At 36.8% G+C, this 21,223-nt stretch overlaps 1 protein-coding gene across 3 annotated transcripts in view; it reads right to left on the reverse strand.

Annotated features, from left to right (window-relative positions):
- The window catches only part of PPP3CC (protein phosphatase 3 catalytic subunit gamma), a 99,233-nt gene that overhangs the window by 55,859 nt on the left and 22,151 nt on the right, over window positions 1-21,223 (reverse strand). For all 3 annotated transcript variants that reach the window (XM_047854809.1, XM_047854808.1, XM_047854807.1), the window contains exons 2-3: window positions 3,165-3,362; window positions 2,719-2,843 (exon numbers count right to left, since the gene is read on the reverse strand). In XM_047854809.1, coding sequence (XP_047710765.1) covers window positions 2,719-2,843; window positions 3,165-3,192 — 153 coding nt within the window. In that variant the 5' untranslated portion in view covers window positions 3,193-3,362. The remainder of the gene's footprint in view (window positions 1-2,718; window positions 2,844-3,164; window positions 3,363-21,223) is intronic.

Here is a 21,223-nt window from a genome sequence, read left to right on the forward strand (position 1 = left end):
TGTCTCTCTCTGTCCCAAAAATAAATAAACGTTGAAAAAAAAAATTAAAAAAAAATAGAAAGCATAAATCTTATTCATTATTTTATCCTCAGAGCCTGCCATAAAGTTGGCAATCAGGAAACATTTGTTGATAAATGAGGAAAAAATATGTAACAGAAAATATTCTGAATATAGTATGTGTGTACAAAAATCATTATGGAGTTTTTCAGTGTGTGCTTTATATTGAATGTATTAATGCATTGAAACTATTTGTAAATATGTCAGTTAACAACAACCTGAAGATGATTTGGCATAATATTATCTTTTTAAGAAGTTGTTTCATTAAATATAATGACTAATTAAAAATTCAGTAAGTTCTGTATCCTTCTCTTCAGCCTCTAAAACTTCTTCATGCTGGGGCACCTGGTGACTCCATCAGTTAAGCATCCAACTTTGGCTCAGGTCCATGATCTCATGGTTTGTGAGTTCCAGCCCCGCTCTGGGTGAGCTTGAGCCCAGCTCTGGGCTCTCCCTATCTCTCTGCAACTCGTGGAATTCTCTCTGTCCCTCGCTCACTGGCTCTCTCTTCTCTCAAAAATAGATAGATAGATAGATAGATAGATAGATAGATAGATAGATAAAACCTCTTCATGCTAATCAATACCCAAAGAAGTAAACATTCAATGTGTCTTTCAAACATCCATATTTTTTATTGTCTCTTGAAACATGATGTGAATAGGAATTAGAAAGCTTTTCCTTTTTAGACTATGCTTGCTTCCCTTTTTATTTTATTTATTTATTGAACTACAGTTGACATACAATATTAGTTCTTGGTGTACAACATAGTGATTCAACAATCCTATATATTATGCAATGCTCACCACAATAAGGATAGTTATCACCTGTCACCATATGAAGTTATTACAGTATTTTGACTATATTCCCTGTGATGTACATTTCATCCATGACTTATTTATTTTATAACTGGAAGTCTGTACCTCTTAATCCCCTCTACCTATATCCTGACTTCCTACTCCCCTCTCCTCTGGCAACCACCAGTTTGTTCTTGGTGTTTATAAATAAGTCTGCTTCTGTTTTGTTTGTTCACTTGTTTTGTTTTATAGATTCCTTACCTGAGTGAAATCATAAGTATCTGTCTTTCTTGGACTTATTTCTCTTAGCATAATATCCTCTAGGTCCATCCATGTTGTTGCAAATGGCAACACTTCATTCTCTTTTATGTCTGAGTAATTTTCTATTATATTATATCCATTATATATATTTATTACATCTTATTTATTCATCTATCAATGGACAATTTTTTAATTAAAAACTTTTTTCATGTTTATTTTTGAGAGAGAGAGAGACAGAACATGAGCAGGGGAGAGGCAGAGAAGGAGACACAGAATCCAAAGCAGGCTCCAGGCTGTTAGCACAGAGCCTGACTCAGGGCTCAAACTCATGAACTGTGAGGTCATGACCTGAGCTGAAGTCAGACAATTAACTGAGCGACCCAGGTGTCCCTATCAATGGACACTTAGGATACCTGGAATAGAGAACCATTTCAATGATACAGTCTGCAGGTATCATCTCCACTCATCCCAGGTACCTACTTGGAGACCTTGGGAATTTACTGAGCAGCGGGGCAAGAAGATAATTTTCTTAGCTTCTACCATTAACCTTTGTCCTCACAGATGACACTAAATTAATTTGGGGCACTGACACATAACTCTGAACTTCACTGATTCATGAATAGACACATCTATTTAACTAAAGAGTTTCTTCCAGCTTTAGAATAACCACTGCTTCTTTAAGCACTAGGTGAGATAGTTGACTTGGATTTAGGAGTGATGCTGCACAAATAAACCTTTAACCACTAGAAACACACTAAATACACTGAGACCGTCACACTATGAGGGAGAGGCAGGACTAAAGACTACAAGAACAGCAAGCGGACTCAATTTCTCATCTCATGCTTATTCTTGGGCACATTATAAATTCAATTACCTGTACTATTTCAAACGTTACTTGCCTTTTATTTGCCAAGCATGTACAGCTAAATCAATTGATATTAAATATGAATATGGTTCCACTGTACTCAAGTCTTTGCATGGTGTTCTAAAATAGTTTTATTTTTTATACACAACAGCTTATACTTTAATTCCAATCATTTTTTCTCTTCATTCAGTTTTCAAAATACATGAAAGTAAATTTTGAGTTTCCATTAACTTCATTAATTTTAATCATTTTTTTATTCAATGAACATTTATTAAGTGCTTACTATGCATAACAGTATCAAAAATTATTCCTACAGTAAACTAAGTGCCTGGTGGTTTAGCACTGGAAGTTAATCTAAGAATAAATTACAGCCCACCAGCTTGTGGTTTTAGAATTAGTGTCTGCTAATCCAAACCCTGTTTAGGGTGAATAGCAATTTATGCCATTTATATACAGCCTGTGCACTATCTTCAAAGAGGAAAGGTTGGTAAACATTTGACTTACCTGCAAAGCTGGGTTTAATATAGCCCCTTCTATATGTCTACCACATATAGAAGCTACAAGAAGGAATAGAACTTTCTTACACCAGTGAAAACATTTTTCTAACACCTTAATTACTAAAAGTAACAAGGTTTATAAGTTCTGCCAGTGTTCTCATTTTAATTTCTTCTACCGAAGAATAGAAAGCAAAGTTCTAAAAAAAGGTAATGAAAGTTCCCACGTATCCAATTTAATTTTTACCTCTATACTGAAATAGCCTCTGTCCACATAGTCACCCAGAAAGAGGTAGCGTGTGTTAGTAGGTGATCCTCCAACTTCAAACAACTTCATCAAGTCAAAGAATTGTCCATGAATGTCACCACACACTAGGAAAAAAAGGGCATAAGGTGAGGTGAAAAATGATGTCTTAGAAGAGAAAGGGCAGTACATCAAGATCACAGTTTAACTTTTAACTGAAATCACTTTAGCTTTTGACTGGGCTGTTCTATAATTGTAGTCAATCTATCAATACTGAATAGTCCTATAGGAAATATGAGATATTTTAAGTTGTATTTCGTCAATAAACAACAAACAATCCTAAGACTACCTCATAATTCCTAGAAAAATTATCACACATTTTAGTTGGTTATTTGTAATAATTTTTCAAATAAGCTCAAATCTAAGTGCCACCCAAATATTTCTCATACCTGTGATTGGAGAATCTAGTTCTATCATAGTCTTCTCTTGTCTCAGGATAGCAGCCCCATCATTGATTATCTTTAAGGCTACTTCCTCTTCCAGTCGCCCTTCCTTCACCAAATGGTTTCTTAAGACATCAATTTTAGGTTTCCCATTCTCAAATACTTCCTTCAAAGTAAGCCGTTGGGTTGGAGGAAAGGGGACAGCTAGAAAGAGAGGAAAAGTAATTCAAAATACTTAAATGCATAAAGAACTGTGAACCCATTTTTTTTTTTAATGTAACAAATTAAACCTAATACATCACCATGATTTCAAATCCACAGCAACAGAACCATGTGGGGGAAAAAATCTAAGATACTATATGTTACAGAAGATCGATTCTAATTTTTAAAAAGGCCACAAAGTCGAAGTCAGTGTGTGGATGTATGAATTATACTGTTTTACATATAAACGTCAAAGACTTGAAGCTGATTCAGAAAATAAACTAAAAAATAAAGAACTAGATGATATGAGTTATCTTTTACTTATAGAAAAAGTATTAAAACTGAAACTGTGGTTAAAGAAAATGAAAGGAAAGAAATTTCAACACTAAAGGGTATTTATTTTTCCAAAGAACTGGCCTAATGGAATTGTGTTTTAAAAGTCTGACTTCAGCTCCTGATCGGGGCAATCATAGATGTATACTTTATTATTAAAAGGTAGCTGCTTAATGGGAATGCAAGCTGGTGCAGACATTCTGGAAAACAGTACGGAGGTTCCTCAAAAAAACTAAAAATAGAACTACCCTACGACCCAGCAATTGAACTACTAGGCATTTATCCAAAGGATACAGGGTGCTGTTTCGAAGGGACACATGCACCCCCATGTTTATAGCAGCACCATCAACAATAGAATAAGTATGGAAAGAGCCCAAATGTCCATCGATGGATGAATGGATAAAGAAGAAGTGATATATATACACAATGGAGTATTACTCGGCAATCAAAAAGAATGAAATCTTGCAATTTGCAACTACATGGATGGAACTGGAGGGTATTCTGCTAAGCAAAATTAGTCAGTCAGAGAAAGACAAATATCATATGACTTCACTCATGTGAGGAATTTAAGATACAAAACAGATGAACATAAGGGAAGGGAAGCAAAAATAATATAAAAACAGGGAGGGGGACAAAACAGAAGAGACTCATAAATATGGAGAACAAACTGGGATTGTGAGAGGGGGGGTGGGCTAAATGGGTAAGGGGCACTAAGGAATCTATTCCTGAAATCACTGTTGTACTATATGCTAATTTGGATGTAAATTTTAAAAAATCAAAAATAAAATCAAAAATAAATAAATATTAAAAAAATGTTTAAAAAGGTAGTTGCTTAAAATATTACTGATAATAAGCAAACACTAACTGGATGGAGCTGTTTCTGAGAATTACTTGCTATAGTAACACAGCATAAACTTGAGAAGAATAGATAAAGAAGGTCTAGTTGTGTTTTCTAATCTGAAAATGCTAAAAACTAATTTCAGTTTATGCTGGGTATAAAGCTAATCTAATATCATGGTGAATTACCAACTTTAACAGAAAAAACCTTTGACATTTTAAACTTGACCATCATTTCATTTACCTAATCTACTGTATAATGTATTCTAATTCTCTATGATCTAATATCCACAAGCCTATAAACTATACATTTAAACAAGGGGTTCATTTTAATTTGTGGTTTATGCCTGATGGTTCCACTTCTACTTTTATGAAAGTGTCATTAAGAACCAAGTTAGGGGAAGCAAAAATAATATAAAAACAGGGAAGGGGACAAAACATAAGAAACTCTTAAATATAGAGAACAAACAGAGGGTTGCTGGATGGGTTGTGGGAGACGGGATGGGCTAAATGGGTAAGGGGCATTAAGGAATCTACTCCTGAAATCATTATTGCACCAGGTGCTAACTTGGATGTAAATTATAAAAAATAAATTAATCATAGAAAGAAAAAAACATTAAAAAAAGAAGATACATGAACAGTCAATAAGTCAATAAAAGATCTTTAACATCCCTAATCATCAGGGAAATGCAGATTAAAACCACAATGAGATACCATTTCATACCAAGTAGAATGATTATAAGAAAAACACAAAAACAGAACAGAAAATAAAAAGTATTGGAAAGGATGTGAAGAAATTGGAAAAAAACAAAAACAAAAACAAACCCAAGTTGGGGCACTTGGGTGGCTCAGTCAGTTAAAGCGTTCAACTTTGGCTCAGGTCATGATCTCACAGTTCCTGAGTCCAAGCCCACCTACATTGGGCGCTGTGCTGACAGGGCAGAGAGAGCCTACTTGAGATCTTCTTCTGTCTCCCCTCTCTCTCTGCCCCTCCCTCACATGCATATTCTCTCTCTCCCTCTCTCAAAAATGAACATTTAAAAAACCTAGAAAAAAAAAAAAGAACCAAGTTGAGGGGTGCCTGGGTGGCTCAGTCAGTTAAGCAACTGACTCTTAATCTCAGCTCAGGTCATGATCTCAGTTCATGAGTTTGAGCCCACATTGGGATCTGCGTTGATGGGGCAGAGCCTGCTTGGGATTCTGTCTCTCCCTCTCTCTGAGCCTTCCCTGTTTGTGTTTTCTCTCTTTCAAAAGAAATAAATAAACTTAAAAAAAAATAAATAAAGAACCAAGTTGAGGGCAACTGGCTGGCCGAGTCTGTGGAGTATGTGGTTCTTGATCTCAGGGTTTTGAGTTGAAGCCCCATGCTGGGTGTAGAGGTTATTTAAAAATAAAATCTCTAGGGGTGCCTAGGTGGCTCAGTTGGTTAAGTGTCTGACTTTGGCTCAGGTCATGATCTCACAGCTCATGGGTTCAAGCCTGAAGCCTATTTAGGATTCTGTGTCTGCGTCTCTCTCTCAAAAATAAATATTAAGCCATCCATTGATGAATGGATAAAGAAATTGTGGTTTATATACACAACGGAATACTACGTGGCAACAAGAAAGAATGAAATATGGCCTTTTGTAGCAACGTGGGTGGAACTGGAGAGTGTTACGCTAAGTGAAATAAGTCATACAGAGAAAGACAGATACCAAGTGTTTTCACTTTTATGTGGATCCTGAGAAACTTAAAAGAAGACCATGGGGGAGGGGAAGGAAAAAAAAAAGTTAGAGAGGGAGGGAACCAAACCATAAGAGACTCTTAAAAAAACTGAGAACAAACTGAGGGTTGATGGGGGGTGGGAGGAAGGGGAGGGTGGGTGATGGGTACTGAGGAGGGCACCTGTTGAGATGAGCACTGGGTGTGGTATGGAAACCAATTTGACAATAAATTTCATATTAAAAAATCACAATCAATCAATCAAATAAGTTCAAATTAAAAAAAATAAACATTAAGAAAAAAATGTTTAATAAAAATTAAAAAATAAAACCTCTCAAAAAAAAGAGAGAGAACTAAGTTGAGGGGTGCCTGGCTGGCTCAGTCACAGGAGCATGCAACTCTTGATTTTAGGGTTGTGAGTTTGAACCCCTCATTGAGATTACTTAAATAATAAAAAACTTAAAAAGAAAAAAAAAAAACAAGTTGAAATCTACAGGCACTATAAAAATTTTAGACTTGAGGGGCGCCTGGGTGGCTCAGTCGGTTGAGCATCCGACTTCTGTTCAGGTCATGATCTCACGGTCTGTGAGTTCGAGCCCCGTGTCAGGCTCTGTGCTGACAGATGAGAGCCTGGAGCCTGCTTCGGATTCTGTGTCTCCCTCTCTCTCTGCCCCCTCCCCTGCTCATGCTCTGTCTCTGTCTGTCTCAAAAATAAATAAAAACATTTAAAAAAAATTTTTTTTAATTTTTAGACTTGAAAATTCTATGGTAAGTTTCATCATGCTCCTAGCTACAACTTGACTAATTTAGGCAATTCAAAGCTTATTGAAAAAATGTAGCTATCCAAACAGCAAACATTACTTTGAAAGAGAGGACCACATATATCCCAGTTTAATCAGGACAGTCCTAGATTTCCACTGCTGTCCTAGCATAACTGTTAATAGCACCCCCTTTCACTCTCATAAGTATTCCAATTTGAAAGATAAATCAGTTTAATTTGTGTTAATTTGTATAAGATATTATGACAAATCTTTTATTTATTTATCTGGTGAGTCTTTAAGACAGAGTGAAAGGTAAGTCCTAAACAAACTTACTTAAATTTTTACTAAAATGTAATGGCAATATGGTTGTGTTTAACAACAAAAATCCTTTATAGTTTAGAGATTCTTACTGAAATATTTTCAGATGAAATTATATGCTATTTGGAATCTGCTTCACAACAGTGAGAGGACAGGGAATAAGCAGGGGTACAGATGAAAAAAAAACTGGTAAGGAGTCAATAATAACTAGTGAGGCTGGATGATGTTTACTTGGAAGTTCATAATACTATTCACTCTACTGTTCTAATATGGTTGAAATACTTATCATAAAAAGGTGGAAAAGTTGCCCAAACTAAGAGTATATCTTTTTTTTTTTTTTAAGTGTATTTATTTTCAGGGAGAGCAAAAGAGAATTCGTATATGCATGCAGGCATGAGCGGGAGAAGGGCAAAGAGAAAGGGAGAGACAGAATCCATAGTCAGCATAAGGCCTGACTCTGAGCTTGATCCCATGAGCCATGGGATCATGATCTGAGCCTAAATCAAGAGTCAGACACTTAACTGACTGAGCCATCCACGTGCCCCTAAGAGTGGAAGTCTTAGAGAAACTTTCTTTAGAGAAACTTACATAAGTTCAATCAAGAGATATACTTAATCGCTTGTTTGTGACTTCAGAGAATCCTCAGTCCTATGAAATCTTGATCCAGAAAAACAAATGGAAGATACCACATTTAATCATTCCCCTTTTCATACCTAGTTTACCTTTTTCGGTTTTCAAACTGTTACTCTCAATTTCTAGCTAGCCAATCTGCCCTTCCCCATTTTGAAATGAACCCCATAAGAAGCCAGCCTGTTTTTAATCCCCACTTTGTAAATAATTGAAATTGGTTAACAAACTAAAAATAAAATGAAATAATACAAAATCAAATATATTGGAATCGACAAAAAAGGTATTATATATAGAGGTAGTTCCAGAGACAAGAGATCCACAAAATATTACTTGACTTCTACCAGTAGTATTATACCTACTAATAAAAATAATTTTCCTCCATTATTGTTGCAATCAGGTAACAGTTTACAAAATAGGAAACCATTTTTCTTATGTATCATATAAGTTATGAAAGAGATAAGCAACCTAAAGAACTTCCGAGAAAAAAAGTTAGAAAGATATTTTTTCTTTCTTTCAAAGTCTCTAGTTGCAATTTACTTAAAACAAGTAAACAACTCACCTAATTAAATGAAAGCAAAAGCAAGGTTGAAATGGATCAAGGGGATTATGCCCAGCTAAGAGAAATGGGACACCGCTGATCCAGGAACACTAAGAGGAATTAAGATTGGCTTGAGACAACATACATAACAGAAAGTTCCAGAAGAATCCTAAGTTTTTAGGTAAGGGCAAATAAATTCAATTTCCTTCAAATCAAAAGAAAAGAATCTTCAACTTTAAAGGAGTGGGTCCTATCCCCTCTCAAGTTACTCCTAGCTATGTTTAGAAGCCCTAAATTACAACTTCCTTCCTTTATTAGATAGTTGTATACACAATATAGTTGAGGTTGATTCATAGAAGAATGGGAACAGCCACCATCCTGAGAAGACTAAAGGGAATCTAGCTAAGTTTGGTCATGATAGGAAATAGCAGGAATTTTCCAATTAAATTTTAAAACCCTATTTTTAAGGGCTTCTGGCTGGCTCAGTCGGTTAAGCATCTGACTCTTGATCTCGGCTCAGGTCATGATCTCATGGTTCATGAGACTGAGTTGGGCTCCTAGTGACAGTGCAGAATCTGCTTGGGATTCTCCCTCTCCCTCTGCCCCTCCTCCACTCGTGCTCACTCTCTCTCTCTCAAAATAAATAAACTTAAAAATAAACTAAGTTCTCGAGTGAAATTTTAAAACTCTATTTTTATTTTTTTTTAATGTTTATTTATTTTTGAGAGAGAGAGACAGAGAGAGAGAGAGAGAGAGAGAGAGAGAGAGAGAGACAGAGTGCGAGTGGGGAGAGGGGCAGAGAGAGAGGGACACACAGAATCCAAAGCAGGCTTCAGGCTCTGAGCTGTCAGCACAGAGCCTGACTCAGGTCTCGAACTTACAAACTGAAATCAGAAGCTTAACCAACTGAGCCACCCAGGCACCCCTGAAGTAAGCATTTTTAAATGAAAGAACCAAAATGTCACTAGTGTCAGCGCTCAAGTTACTTACTGCTTTACTGGTTATATCATATCCTAATTTGGGGGGGAGAGCAGTCCCTTCACCTTTAATATAGGTCTGTTATTTTATAAACTACAACCCTTACCAATGAGAAAGGAGACTTAACAGAGGGCTGAAGGGTCTCAAAACACCACTACACAGTTAAAAAAAAAAAAAAAAAAAACGTGAACCGAAACATCACTTATCCAGAAATGTAGTAATTCATGGGTAATAAAACTACAGTATTTTTCTTTTTTTTGAAGAGTAGAGGAGGTACTTGTTATTCAAAGATGACTGGTACTAAGAAAGGCCACTTAAAGTGTATCCACATAAAATAAACATACACAGTAAACTGTGGGGGAAAACAATTTGGCATTTTATCTTTAAATACGAAACTAAGAATTATGAAAATGTTTCATTTCATAATACAATTTACAGCATGATCATAGAGTTGTTTTTACAAATACAACCAAGGATTTCATCATAAAACTTCTAAAAAATGATTAGCCTAAATTCTCCTTTGACTCTTAAATCCAACAGCCTATTTAATATCTGCTTGGAGGTTTAATAAGCATTTAAAATTTAACATGTCATGGAAACAACATAAAAGTGGACTGATGGATGAATGATAAAGAACTTGTGATACACACACACACACACCAGAATATTATTCAGCCATAAAATATGAGGAAGTCCTACTATTTGTGACAACATGTATGGACCTTGAAGGACTTTGCTAAATGAAATAAATCAGACAGAGAAAGACAAATACTATATGATCTCACTTATATGTGGATTCAAATCAAAACAAAACTCACAGAAAAAAAGAACAGACTTGTGGTTGCCAGAGGTAGTGGTTGGGGCAAGGGAGGTGAAAATGGAGGACTATAATCAAAAGATATAAACTTCCTGCATAAGGTAAAAAAGTACTAGGGATATAATATACAACATGATAACCACAGCTAATACTGCTATATGACAGAACAGTTGTTGAGTAAATCCTAAGAGTTCTAATCACAAGGAGAAATTTTTTTCCTTTTTTTTCTTTTTATTGTATGTATATGAAAAGATGGGTGTTAGCCAAACTTACTGTGGTAATCATGTCAAAATACAGTGAAACCTTGGTTTATGAGCATAATTTGTTTCAAAAACATGCTTGTAATCCAAAGCACTCATATATCAAAGCAAATTTCAAAAACCATTGGCCCAGTTGTGATCATGTGATATTGAGTGTCACGTACTACTCATTATGCAAGACACTGCTACTTTATCAAGTTAAAATTTATTAGAAATGTTTACTCGCTTTGTAGAACACTCACAGAACAAGTTACTCAAAATCCAATGTTTTACTGTATATCTAAATCAAACCATCATGCTCTATGCTTTAAACTTATACAGTGATGTATGCCAATTATTTTTCAATAAAACTAGAAAAAAAATAACATGTCTAAAATTAAACTTATAATTTCCCAGACTGCCTCTAATCTTTTCCATCTAAATATATGGAAACATCGTTAAACCCAGGTGCTTAGGCCAAAAACCTGTGGGATCTTCCCTTAATCCTGACTTCCCCAGTTCTCCCCAAATCCCAATTTATCAGCAAGACTAGCTCTTTTTTTTTTTTTTTAATGTTTATTTTTGGAAGAGCACAAGCAGGGGAGGGGCTGTGAGAGGGGGGACAGAGGATCTGAAGTAGGCTCTGGAATGACAGCAGTGAGCCCAATGTGGGGCTTGAACTCTCAAACTGTTAAGATCATGACCTGAGCTGAAGTCAGACACAACCAACTGAGCCACCCAGGTGCCTCTCTTTTTTTTCCTTTTTTAAAGTAAGCTCTGTGCCCAACATGCAGTTTGAACTCATTACCCTGAGATCAAGAGTCACATGCCACGCCGGGGTGGCTCAGTCAGTTAAGCACCCGACTTAGGCTCAGGTCATGATCTAGCGGTTTGTGGGTTCAAATCCCTCATGGGGCTCTGTGCTGACAGCTCGGAGCCTGGAGCCTGCTTCAGATTCTGTGTCTCCCTCTCTCTCTGCCCCTCCCATCTTGTTTGATCTCTCTCCCTGTCTCTCTCTCAAAAATAAATAAATGTTTAAAAAAATTTTTTAAAAAGTCACATGCCCTACCTGATCTCTACCAACTGAGCCACCCAGGCACCCCTAGCTGATTCTACCTTTAAAATATACTTTAAATTCAGAAAGTCTCCAGCTAGCCCTCATTTATGTTGGGAGTACAGTGTAGGCAGGAGTTCCAAGCAGATGCAGTCACACTGAGTTTCTGTCTTTTGAAAGTGGGGGGAGGTTTTCCAAGGTGTATATTTTTTTGAGGCAGCAGTTTTAATTGCTTTGAAAAATATTCCCTAATAAAATAATAAAATAAACTCTGTATTCAATAATTTTTAACACATCCATCACTACTACCTTAGTGTAGCCATGACTGTGTCTTCCAGATTACTGCAACAGTTTTCTAACTGGTCTCTTTTTCCACTTCTCTATTCTTGGCCTTTTACAGCAACTGAAGCGACCTTTCTCCCCCAGCTTCGTTGACACAATTAACATATAACAATGTGTAAGTTTAAGATGTACAGCCTGTTGATTTGTGGTAAGAATGTTTAAGGGGCGCCTGGGTGGCTCAGTCTGTTAAGCGTCTGACTCTTGCTTTTGGCCCAGGTCATGATCTCGTGGTTTATGGGATCAAGCCCCACATCGGGCTCTCTGCTGACAGCTCAGAGCCTGCTTGGGATTCTCTCTCTCTCAAAAAAATAAACATAAAAAATAATTTTAAAAAATTCATGCAGTGGCATGTTTAAAAAATAAGAAGAGGGGTGGCACCTAGGTGGCTCAGTTGGTTAAGCATCCAACTTTGGCTTAGATCACAATCTCACAGTTCATGAGTTTGAGCCCTACTCGTGCTCTCTCTCTCGCTCTCTCTCAAAAATAAATAAACATTAAAAAAATGTTTTAATAATAATAAGAAAAAAATAAATGGCTGTCCTATATTTTCCAAGCTATTACCAAATGAGAATATTTATTCACTTATTACAGGGAAAACATTAAAGTAGATATATTCCTAAATGTTTCAAAATAATTTAGGGTGCTATATTAGAAGTTGCATAAATATTTTCTGATTAGCCAGTTGTTAAAAAAAAATCAAGATTTTTTTTCCTTCTAAATAAACAGAAGGGATAAAAATGCAAAAATAAACTATCCATGTAAAGTATACATTTTTAAAATACTTGATTCAAAATAAAATGGCAAGTTCCCAGTTTAAAATGAAGCTATCATGGTACTAAAGATTTTCAAGTCTAGCTTTTATCTACTTTGAACCCTAGACTCAGAAGTCCAGGTTGATTTCAAGATTATGCAACTCTTGAGATCAAACTTCTCCTCGTGTGCATAACAACTTCCATTTCAGTTCCTTCCCAGTCCCAGAAAGGTGTTTCTGGAATGATTTTTTTTTTTTTAATTTTTTTTTTCAACGTTTTTTATTTATTTTTGGGACAGAGAGAGACAGAGCAGGAACGGGGGAGGGGCAGAGAGAGAGGGAGACACAGAATCGGAAACAGGCTCCAGGCTCTGAGCCATCAGCCCAGAGCCTGACTCGGGGCTCGAACTCCCGGACCGCGAGATCGTGACCTGGCTGAAGTCGGACGCTTAACCGACTGCGCCACCCAGGTGCCCCTGGAATGATTTTTTTCATCCCATTGTTAAAACAGAAACTCTCTTGACATGGTTGATGACCACATCCAAATTACATTTTGGACACTCTGCAAGGAAAATTACATTACAAAATATCTGTCTTTCCCTCCCCTCTCTCCTCAAAAGCAGAAGCACAGTAAGTAATAAACTATTTTCACTGCCAAGTAACTCAAATAATGATTTTCCGTATTATTTAAAAACTCACATAGCAAGACGGGAGCCTGGGTGGCTCAGTTGGTTGAGCCTCTAGCTCTTGGTTTCGGCTCAGGTCATGATCACATGGCTGGTGACTGCAATGACAGTGTGGAGCCTGCTTGGGATTCTCTCTCTCCCTCTGTTTCTGCCCTCCCCCTGCTTGTTCTCTCTGTCATAAATAAATAAATAAATAAATAAATAAATAAATAAATAAGTAAGTAAGTAAGTAAGTAAGTAAGTAAATAAATAAACAAACACATAGCCAAGAGAGCCCAGTCTAGGGGCACCTGGGTAGCTAAGTCAGTTGAGCATTGGACTCTTGATTTTGGCTCAGGTCACGATCCCAGGAACATGAGATCAAACCTGAGTTGGGCTCTATGTACAGCCTGCTTAAGATTTTCTCTCTCCCTCTGCCCCGGCTTGCAGGTGCTCACTCTCTCTCTTTCTAAAAGAAAAAAAAAAAAAAAAGCAGCCCAGTCTGTCAGTGTTTCAGCAGAAAGACACTGCACTGAGAACTGATATCAGTCAGTACCTTCAGCTGAGACATTCTGGCATGATAGTCAGTATAAGAAACCAGGAGAAGAGGTGAGAGGGGGCACATAGTGCTCTGTTTTACTAAGTCTGGAATGTTCTTTTGAGAAATTTTTTCAAAGCGTTTTTTTCTCCTAAACTGCTGCCCCCACAGGGATGCCAGAACCAGGGGAATCTTGTCCCAAGGAGCAAGAGGGAAGAGCCAATGGAAACACTGATGTCCCTGGCCCATTGATAATAATAATAAACAAGGTACAGTGAAAACTCAGCTGTCAGGGACCCTTAGGGAGTGAATCAATTTGAGCAATGGAGTTTTTTGTGTGTTCTTTTACTATTTCATTAAATACTGAATTATGAACCTATATCAATACAAATATATACAACAAATATATACAACTACAAGCATATATAAAATTTTAAAAATAAAAAGCACATTTATGAATCTAAAACAAACTTATACAGAATCAATGAAGTTGTTTTAATGGTTAGGACAAAAAAAAATGACTAGGCAGTAAGTAATATGTCAAATGCCTCTTATTTAAAATGTGCAAGTGTTCCAGTGTTAACTCTACTTAAAAATAAATCCATACAGGGGAGCCTGAGTGGCTCTGTTAAGTGTCTGACTCAATTCCAGCTCAGCTCATGATTTCATAGTGCATGAGAAATAAAAACATTTTTTAAATTAAAAAAAAATAAATCCATACAATAGGATCTAATCTGTGACCAAGGAATGCATTAGAACAGGCACTAAGGAAATATACCCAAGTATTAGTGCTGGGTAACAAGATTCTAAATTATTTTATTTTTCTTATTACTTTCCTATTTTTTTTAACTTTCTCCAATGACTGATTTTTATTTTTTTATGTTTATTTATTTATTTTGAGAGAGAGAGTACACACCCAGGGGAGGGGCAGAGAGGGAGAGAGAGAATCCCATGCAGAGCCTGAGCTGGGACTTGATCCCATGAGCCATGAGATCATGACCTGAGCCAAAATCAAGAGCTGGATGCTTAACTGACTGAGCCACCCAGACGCTCCTGTATTACTTTTATAATCAGAAAAAAACATATACTTAGGAAGTCAGTATATATAATTATTTCATATATACATGATTATAATAATATTATTTTAATTGAACAATAAAAACTGGAAGAAAATGATAAAAGTATAAGGAAGAGTGTTTGGACTACAGGTGATTTTTGTTATTTTTCTATCTGCTTTGCCCTACATTTGAGTTTTTCCAAGTTTTTATAAACTTTATTGAAAGAAAAGTAATAGACACTAAGGGGAAAAAAAAGCAATCGCATTGGCAATAACTTTCCTTCTGTTATTCAGTTTTATGAATAAGACTTTTCTCATATCAGCAGAGCTGTATCCCAAGCTGACTCTTACCAGTAACATTCAAAAATTCAACCTCAAATTTAAGTTACACCTATAAACCACCAAGAGTTACTAAGATGACCCAGAGGCTTATGCTTAAAATGTTAAAAAGACATTATGGTAGGCTGGAGGTAGGCTCCCCAAGATTCATGGCCCATGATATACACACATCTCATCCCAGTTATTCCAGCAAACAGTGATGTAGGTACTGCTGTGAAGGAAGTCTACACACATAATTTAAGTCCCAGGGGTGCCTGGGGGGCTCAGTTGGTTAAGCGACCGATTTTTGGCATCAGCTTGGGTCATGATTTCACCGTTCATGAGATCAAGCCCTGCATCGGGTTCTGCGCTGGCAAGGCAGAGCCTGCTTGGGATTCTCTCTCTCCTCACTTCTCTCTGCGCTCCCCACCCCCCCATTCTCTTTCTCTCTCTCAAAATAAATAAACATTGTTTTTTTAAAGTCCCAAATCAGGGGCCCCCGGGTGGCTCAGTCGGTTAAGCATCCGACTTGGTCTCGCAGTTCTTGAGTTTGAGCTCCCTGTTGGGCTCTGTGCTGATGGCTCAGAGCCTGGAGCCTGCTTCAGATTATGTGTGTCTCTCTCTCTGCCCCTCCCCACTCATGCTCTGTCCCTCTCTCTCTCTCTCAAAAATAAATAAACATTAAAAAACAAAATTTAAAAGTTCCAAATCAGCTGACCTTTAAATGAGGTTATCTAGATGGGCCTGGCCTAATCATATGAGACCTTTAAATCTGGATCTAGAGGTCAGATATGTAGGATTTCAGAGATTTGAAGCACAAGAGGGATTTCATGTGCAAGTTCTGCATTGTTGGCTTTAATAGAGGGGGCCATTTAGCAAGGAATGCAGGTAGTCTCTGGGAGTTGGGAGTGACCCCTAGTTGACAGACAGCAAAATTAGGGACTTCATTCCTACCACCACAAGAATTGCCAACGACCTCAATGAGCTTAAAAGCAGATTCTTCCCCAGAAGCTCCACATGAAAACTCAGCCTGGTGGGCACTTTGACTTCAGCCTTTGAGACCCTGAGCAGAGAAATCCATGTCATGATTGGACTCTGACCCACAGAACTTTGAGCTAAAAATTGGCCATTGAGTTTGTGGTAATTTGTTACACAGCAATAGAAAACTAATGCAGAGGCACCTGGGTGGCTTAGCTGGTTAAGCATCTGACTTCAGCTCAGGTCATGATCTCCCAGCGTGGGTTCAAGTCCCGCATCAGGTGCTGTGCTGATAGCTTGGAGCCTGGATCCTGCTTGAGATTCTGTCTCCCTCTCTTTCTGCCCCTCTCCCACTCTCTCTTTCTCTCTCTCAAAAATAAATAAATATTAAAAAATAAAAAAGAAAGAAAACTAATACAGAATTCTTTCAAAATTATTTTCTACGTCCCTTCAACAATTATAAACACAGTTTTAAATACACAAGAAACTAACATGGGCTGTCTCTTAGAACTGAAAACAGAAGCCACACCTTATAACTGTACTATGACTCATAAAACAGATAAACTGAACAGAACTGAACCACAACATGCAACACAGACTATCTATGCTCAAACTTTTTATTTTTCCATTTTTCTCCTTATCTATTTCATCCATTCCCCTACCGATCTCCTCTCTGGCAACCACCAGTTTGTTCTCTGTATTTGAGTCTGTTTTTTTGTTTGTTCATTTGTTATATTTTTTGAACTTCACATACAGTAAAATCACATGGTATTTGTCTTTCACTGTCCAACTTACTTCACTTAGCCTAACACCCTCTATGTCCATCCATATTGCCTCAAATGGCAAGGTCTCTTTTCTTTTTTATGGCCAAGTAATATTCCACTGTGTGTACATATATATGTATATAGACATACACACACACATATACACACACCCCACATCTTCTTTATCCATTCATCTATTGATGGACACCCAGGCTTAGACTGCTTACATATCCTAACTAATGTAAATAATGCCGCAATAAACATAGGGACGTGTATATCTTTCTGAATTGTTTTCATTTTTTGGGGTAAATGCCCAGTAGTGGAATTATTGGACCACGTGGTATTTCTATTTTTAACTTTTTGAGGAACCTCTGTACTGTTTTCCATAGTGGTTATATCAATTTATATTCCCACCAACAGCGCACAGGGTTCTCTTTTCTCCACATCCTCACCAACACTTGTTATTTCTTATGTTTTTGATTTTAGCCATCTGACAGGTGTAAGGTAATACCTCATTGTGGTTTTGATTTGCATTTCCCGGATGATCAGTGATGTTGAGCATTTTTTCATGTGTCTGTTGGCCATCTATATGTCTACTTTGGGAAAATGTCTATTCAAGTCTTCTCCTCTTTTCTTAATCAGATTTTTTTTTTTTTGTATTGAGTTCAAACTCCTTTTAACACCAGATCCTTCAAATCCATATGTTCCAAGATAAGACCTCACACAAACTAATTTAATAGTAATTGCACAACACTACATCTGATCTTACACTAGAACTTCACAAGTTCTACCAACTCATCTATTACACAAATTCTATCTAATCCTTGCTCAGATTACAAACTTCCACCCTAAAATCTAACAACAGTCCCTAATCTAACAACAGTCTCAATGAGCAGCCTTTCTTAACTGTCCTCCCATTTTGAGAAGATCCCAAGTTCCTCCACTTCTCTCTGCTTGTTGCAGCAGGTTAAATAAACCTAACTTTTTTTTTCTTAACTACAAATAAATCCTGGATGATCTTTAGTAGGTAATTTATGGGTGTCCTACTATTTAACAATTGGCATTTCCAAGATTCAGCCGACCTCCTTTTCCTGGGGAGACGTATGACTCTCTGCCACAGTGTGCACGTATGTGACCACTGATTTCTACCTGCTCAAGGCCATCCTGCCTGTGACAGTGAGGTATCTGAGCCTCAGTAATTTTGTTGAGCACTTCAGGTTGAGGTGATAGTTGGGTCCTCTGACTTTAAGTCTTATCGATTATACTGTTCATGAGTGAAGTTTGGCTTCTGCCTAATTAACAGCATTCCTATCATCTGCCTACTTGCTCAGTATCTTTTTTTAAGTAGGTTCTATGCCCAACATGGGACTTAAACTCACAACCCCAATATCAAGAGTCACATATTCTACTGCCTGAGCCAGGCAGGCACCCCTTTTTCAGTATCTTGAGTGTCATGCATCTGTAAGACGAACTCCACAGCATAGGACAGACATAGGTCTAATATGTACATCTTCCAGCCAGCTCCAAAAGCTGACAAGTCCAGGAGGTCTTATCAGACCAGTGTCTTTACATAAACTTTGTACCGGGTCACATTTCTTAAAACTTCTTAAGGACTTCCTTAGTCCTTATAATCTTGAGATATGTTTTGCTTAGTTCTGTCTGCCTGGAGCTGAGGTTCTGCTAAGTCCTCAAATGATGACAGCCAATCTTTGGCGTCACTTCATGTCTTCTGGAGACAGGTGGTTGCAAAAGCCCCATCCTCACCAATTACCGTAGGTCACATAAGAATCTTCTCAGTCTAAATCCACGCCTACTCTGTGCTTTCTCTATCTACTTCTTTCCTGTTTTCAGATTATGAATATAACTCAACAATAATTTCACGAAGGAAAAATTCTGAATTACAAATGTCTTCTTGGGGAAATTTTGACATGAACAAGATTGTTTGAGAGGCACCTCGAAAGAAAAAAGGAACCAGAACTCTGATATCCAATGGTTTGCATTCTTTAAATGCAATTCAAATTCTAAAACTGCCTCCCTGAAAGAATTCCCAAACCCCAGGGTAAAAAGCAGAAAGTTTACTGAAAAAAAAATCAGCCTTGCGTAGGCCTCCCAAATCAATTAGTCCATACTTTGATGTGCCTACAAGATGCAAAACCTGGAAAAGGCTAGTTGGCATCACCCTAGAAAGAATTTCAAGATTAATCTTTAAGAAACAATTAAAAGCCCTTAAAAATTTTAACTCTCTGGGAAGCTATGAGATTACTCAGTGAGAGCAATTCCTAACACCTCCAGAGTTTCCTTCTCACTTTAATATTGTCTTGCAGTTACAGTGATTTTGGAGTAATATAAAAGAATGTGTGTGAAGACAAGAGAATATGAATGCATAGTATCAGAAATGCTTTTGTTTATCTAGAAATAAAAAGGATAACTTTGTCTTAAATAAGTAATGTATGATTTACCACAAAAAAAAAAAATGGTAATTATGTGGTGTTATATGTCATTAGCTAATCCTATGGTGGTAATCATTTTCCAAAATATATAGCTGTATCAAATCGACACACTGCATACCTTAAAATTATGCATGTTATATGTCAATTGTATCTCCATGAAACTGGAAAAAAAGAGAAATTTCTGGTTGTACCAAGATGTGAAAGAATCTACTGAGAAACAAATTTGACAATACACTGTAAGGGAAGAAGGTCTAAGAATAAGTACACTTTATTTGTCCGGGTTTGTAATAGTTACAAAAAAAAGAATGTGAAGGGAGAAATATATTAAAATTTTTGACAAAAATTGGTCAAATATGAGAGGTTTATCATAAAAAAATAAAACCTTATAAATCCTTTTAATGTAGCTTCTTCATGAATAATAGACTAAATCTAGAATTTAATTTTCATTTTGTTAAAAAAGAAAAATTAGGGGTTCCTGGGTGGCTCAGTCAGTTAAGGGTCCAACTCTTGGTTTCAGCTCAGGTCACGATCCCACGGTTCATGCGTTACAGCAATGTTCAGCTCTGTGCTGATGGCAAAGAGCCTGCTTGAGATTCTCTCCCTCTCCCTCCCGCTGTCTCTGCCCCGTCCTCTCTCTCTCCCAAAAATAAATGAATAAACATTAAAAAATATAATAAATAAATAGCTTTGCTTTGTTAAAAAAAAAAAAAAAGCAAATGTTTTGTGCCCAGATAAAACATCCCTTACATCATCAAAATATTCTGTTAACTCTCTCTGCTTTTTGAAATAGTCTAGTCATAAATCTTTTTTTTTTTAAGTTCCTTACTTTTAGGGAAAAGTTAATTGTCATTTATCGCTGTTTTTGAAGATACTGCCTGGGGGCACCTGGTTGGTTCAGTCGATAGAGCAGGAGACTTGATCCTGGGGACTTGAGTTTGAGCCCCATATTAGAGGTAGAGATTACTTTTAAAAAATTAAAAAATAAAATAAATTAAAAACTGCCTATAACTGTTTCTTTGGATAGTCATGACTTACTTTTGTCAAATGAAAATTCTCTTTGATTTTCTTCTTCTCCAAATTCAGAATAATAAAACTGTTAAGATGCTTCTGACACCTATGACATCTTTGGGTTTATGCTAAATGATCATTAGGCAACATAAAGATTTGGTCCTTCATCTTATTAAAAATGTTTTTAAAGGATTACAGAAATTATTAGCTTTGTTTGGCATTCTCCAATTTTTAATTAACTCAAAACTATTATGAGAGCTTTTTCGCTTTATTAAAACTGGGTTAAAAGAAAAAAAAAACCTGATAAAGAGTTCAACCTTCCTAAGTTAATCATGTGTGAGTAAAATATGCTTCAATATTTGTGTATCTTTCAGGTTATAGGAAACAAACCTTCATATACAAAGACTGACACAACAGCTGTCTACACAGATTGTATCTCGAGGCTTAAATAAGTTTGTACTGGTGAAATTCATGATACATTTTATAGGGTAAATAAAAGGCCTGGAGATTTGGCATAGCACATTCTTACTTTCAGGATAATCAGTGACTAACTCCTTATAAAACTGATTATGGGGGCACCCAGGTGGCTCAGTTAGTTAAGTGTCTAACTCTTGGTTTCAGCTCAGGTCATGATCTCATAGTTGGTGAGATCGAGCCCTATGTCAGGCTCTATGCTGACACTGTAGAGCCTGCTTGGGATTCCCTCTCTCCCTCTCCCTCTCCGTCTCTGCCCCTCTCCTGCTTATGCACTTGCTCTCTCTTTCTCTCTCTCAAAATAAATAAACAT

Source organism: Prionailurus viverrinus, chromosome B1 (assembly GCF_022837055.1).
Source record: "Prionailurus viverrinus isolate Anna chromosome B1, UM_Priviv_1.0, whole genome shotgun sequence".
Taxonomy (NCBI): Eukaryota; Metazoa; Chordata; class Mammalia; order Carnivora; family Felidae; genus Prionailurus; species Prionailurus viverrinus.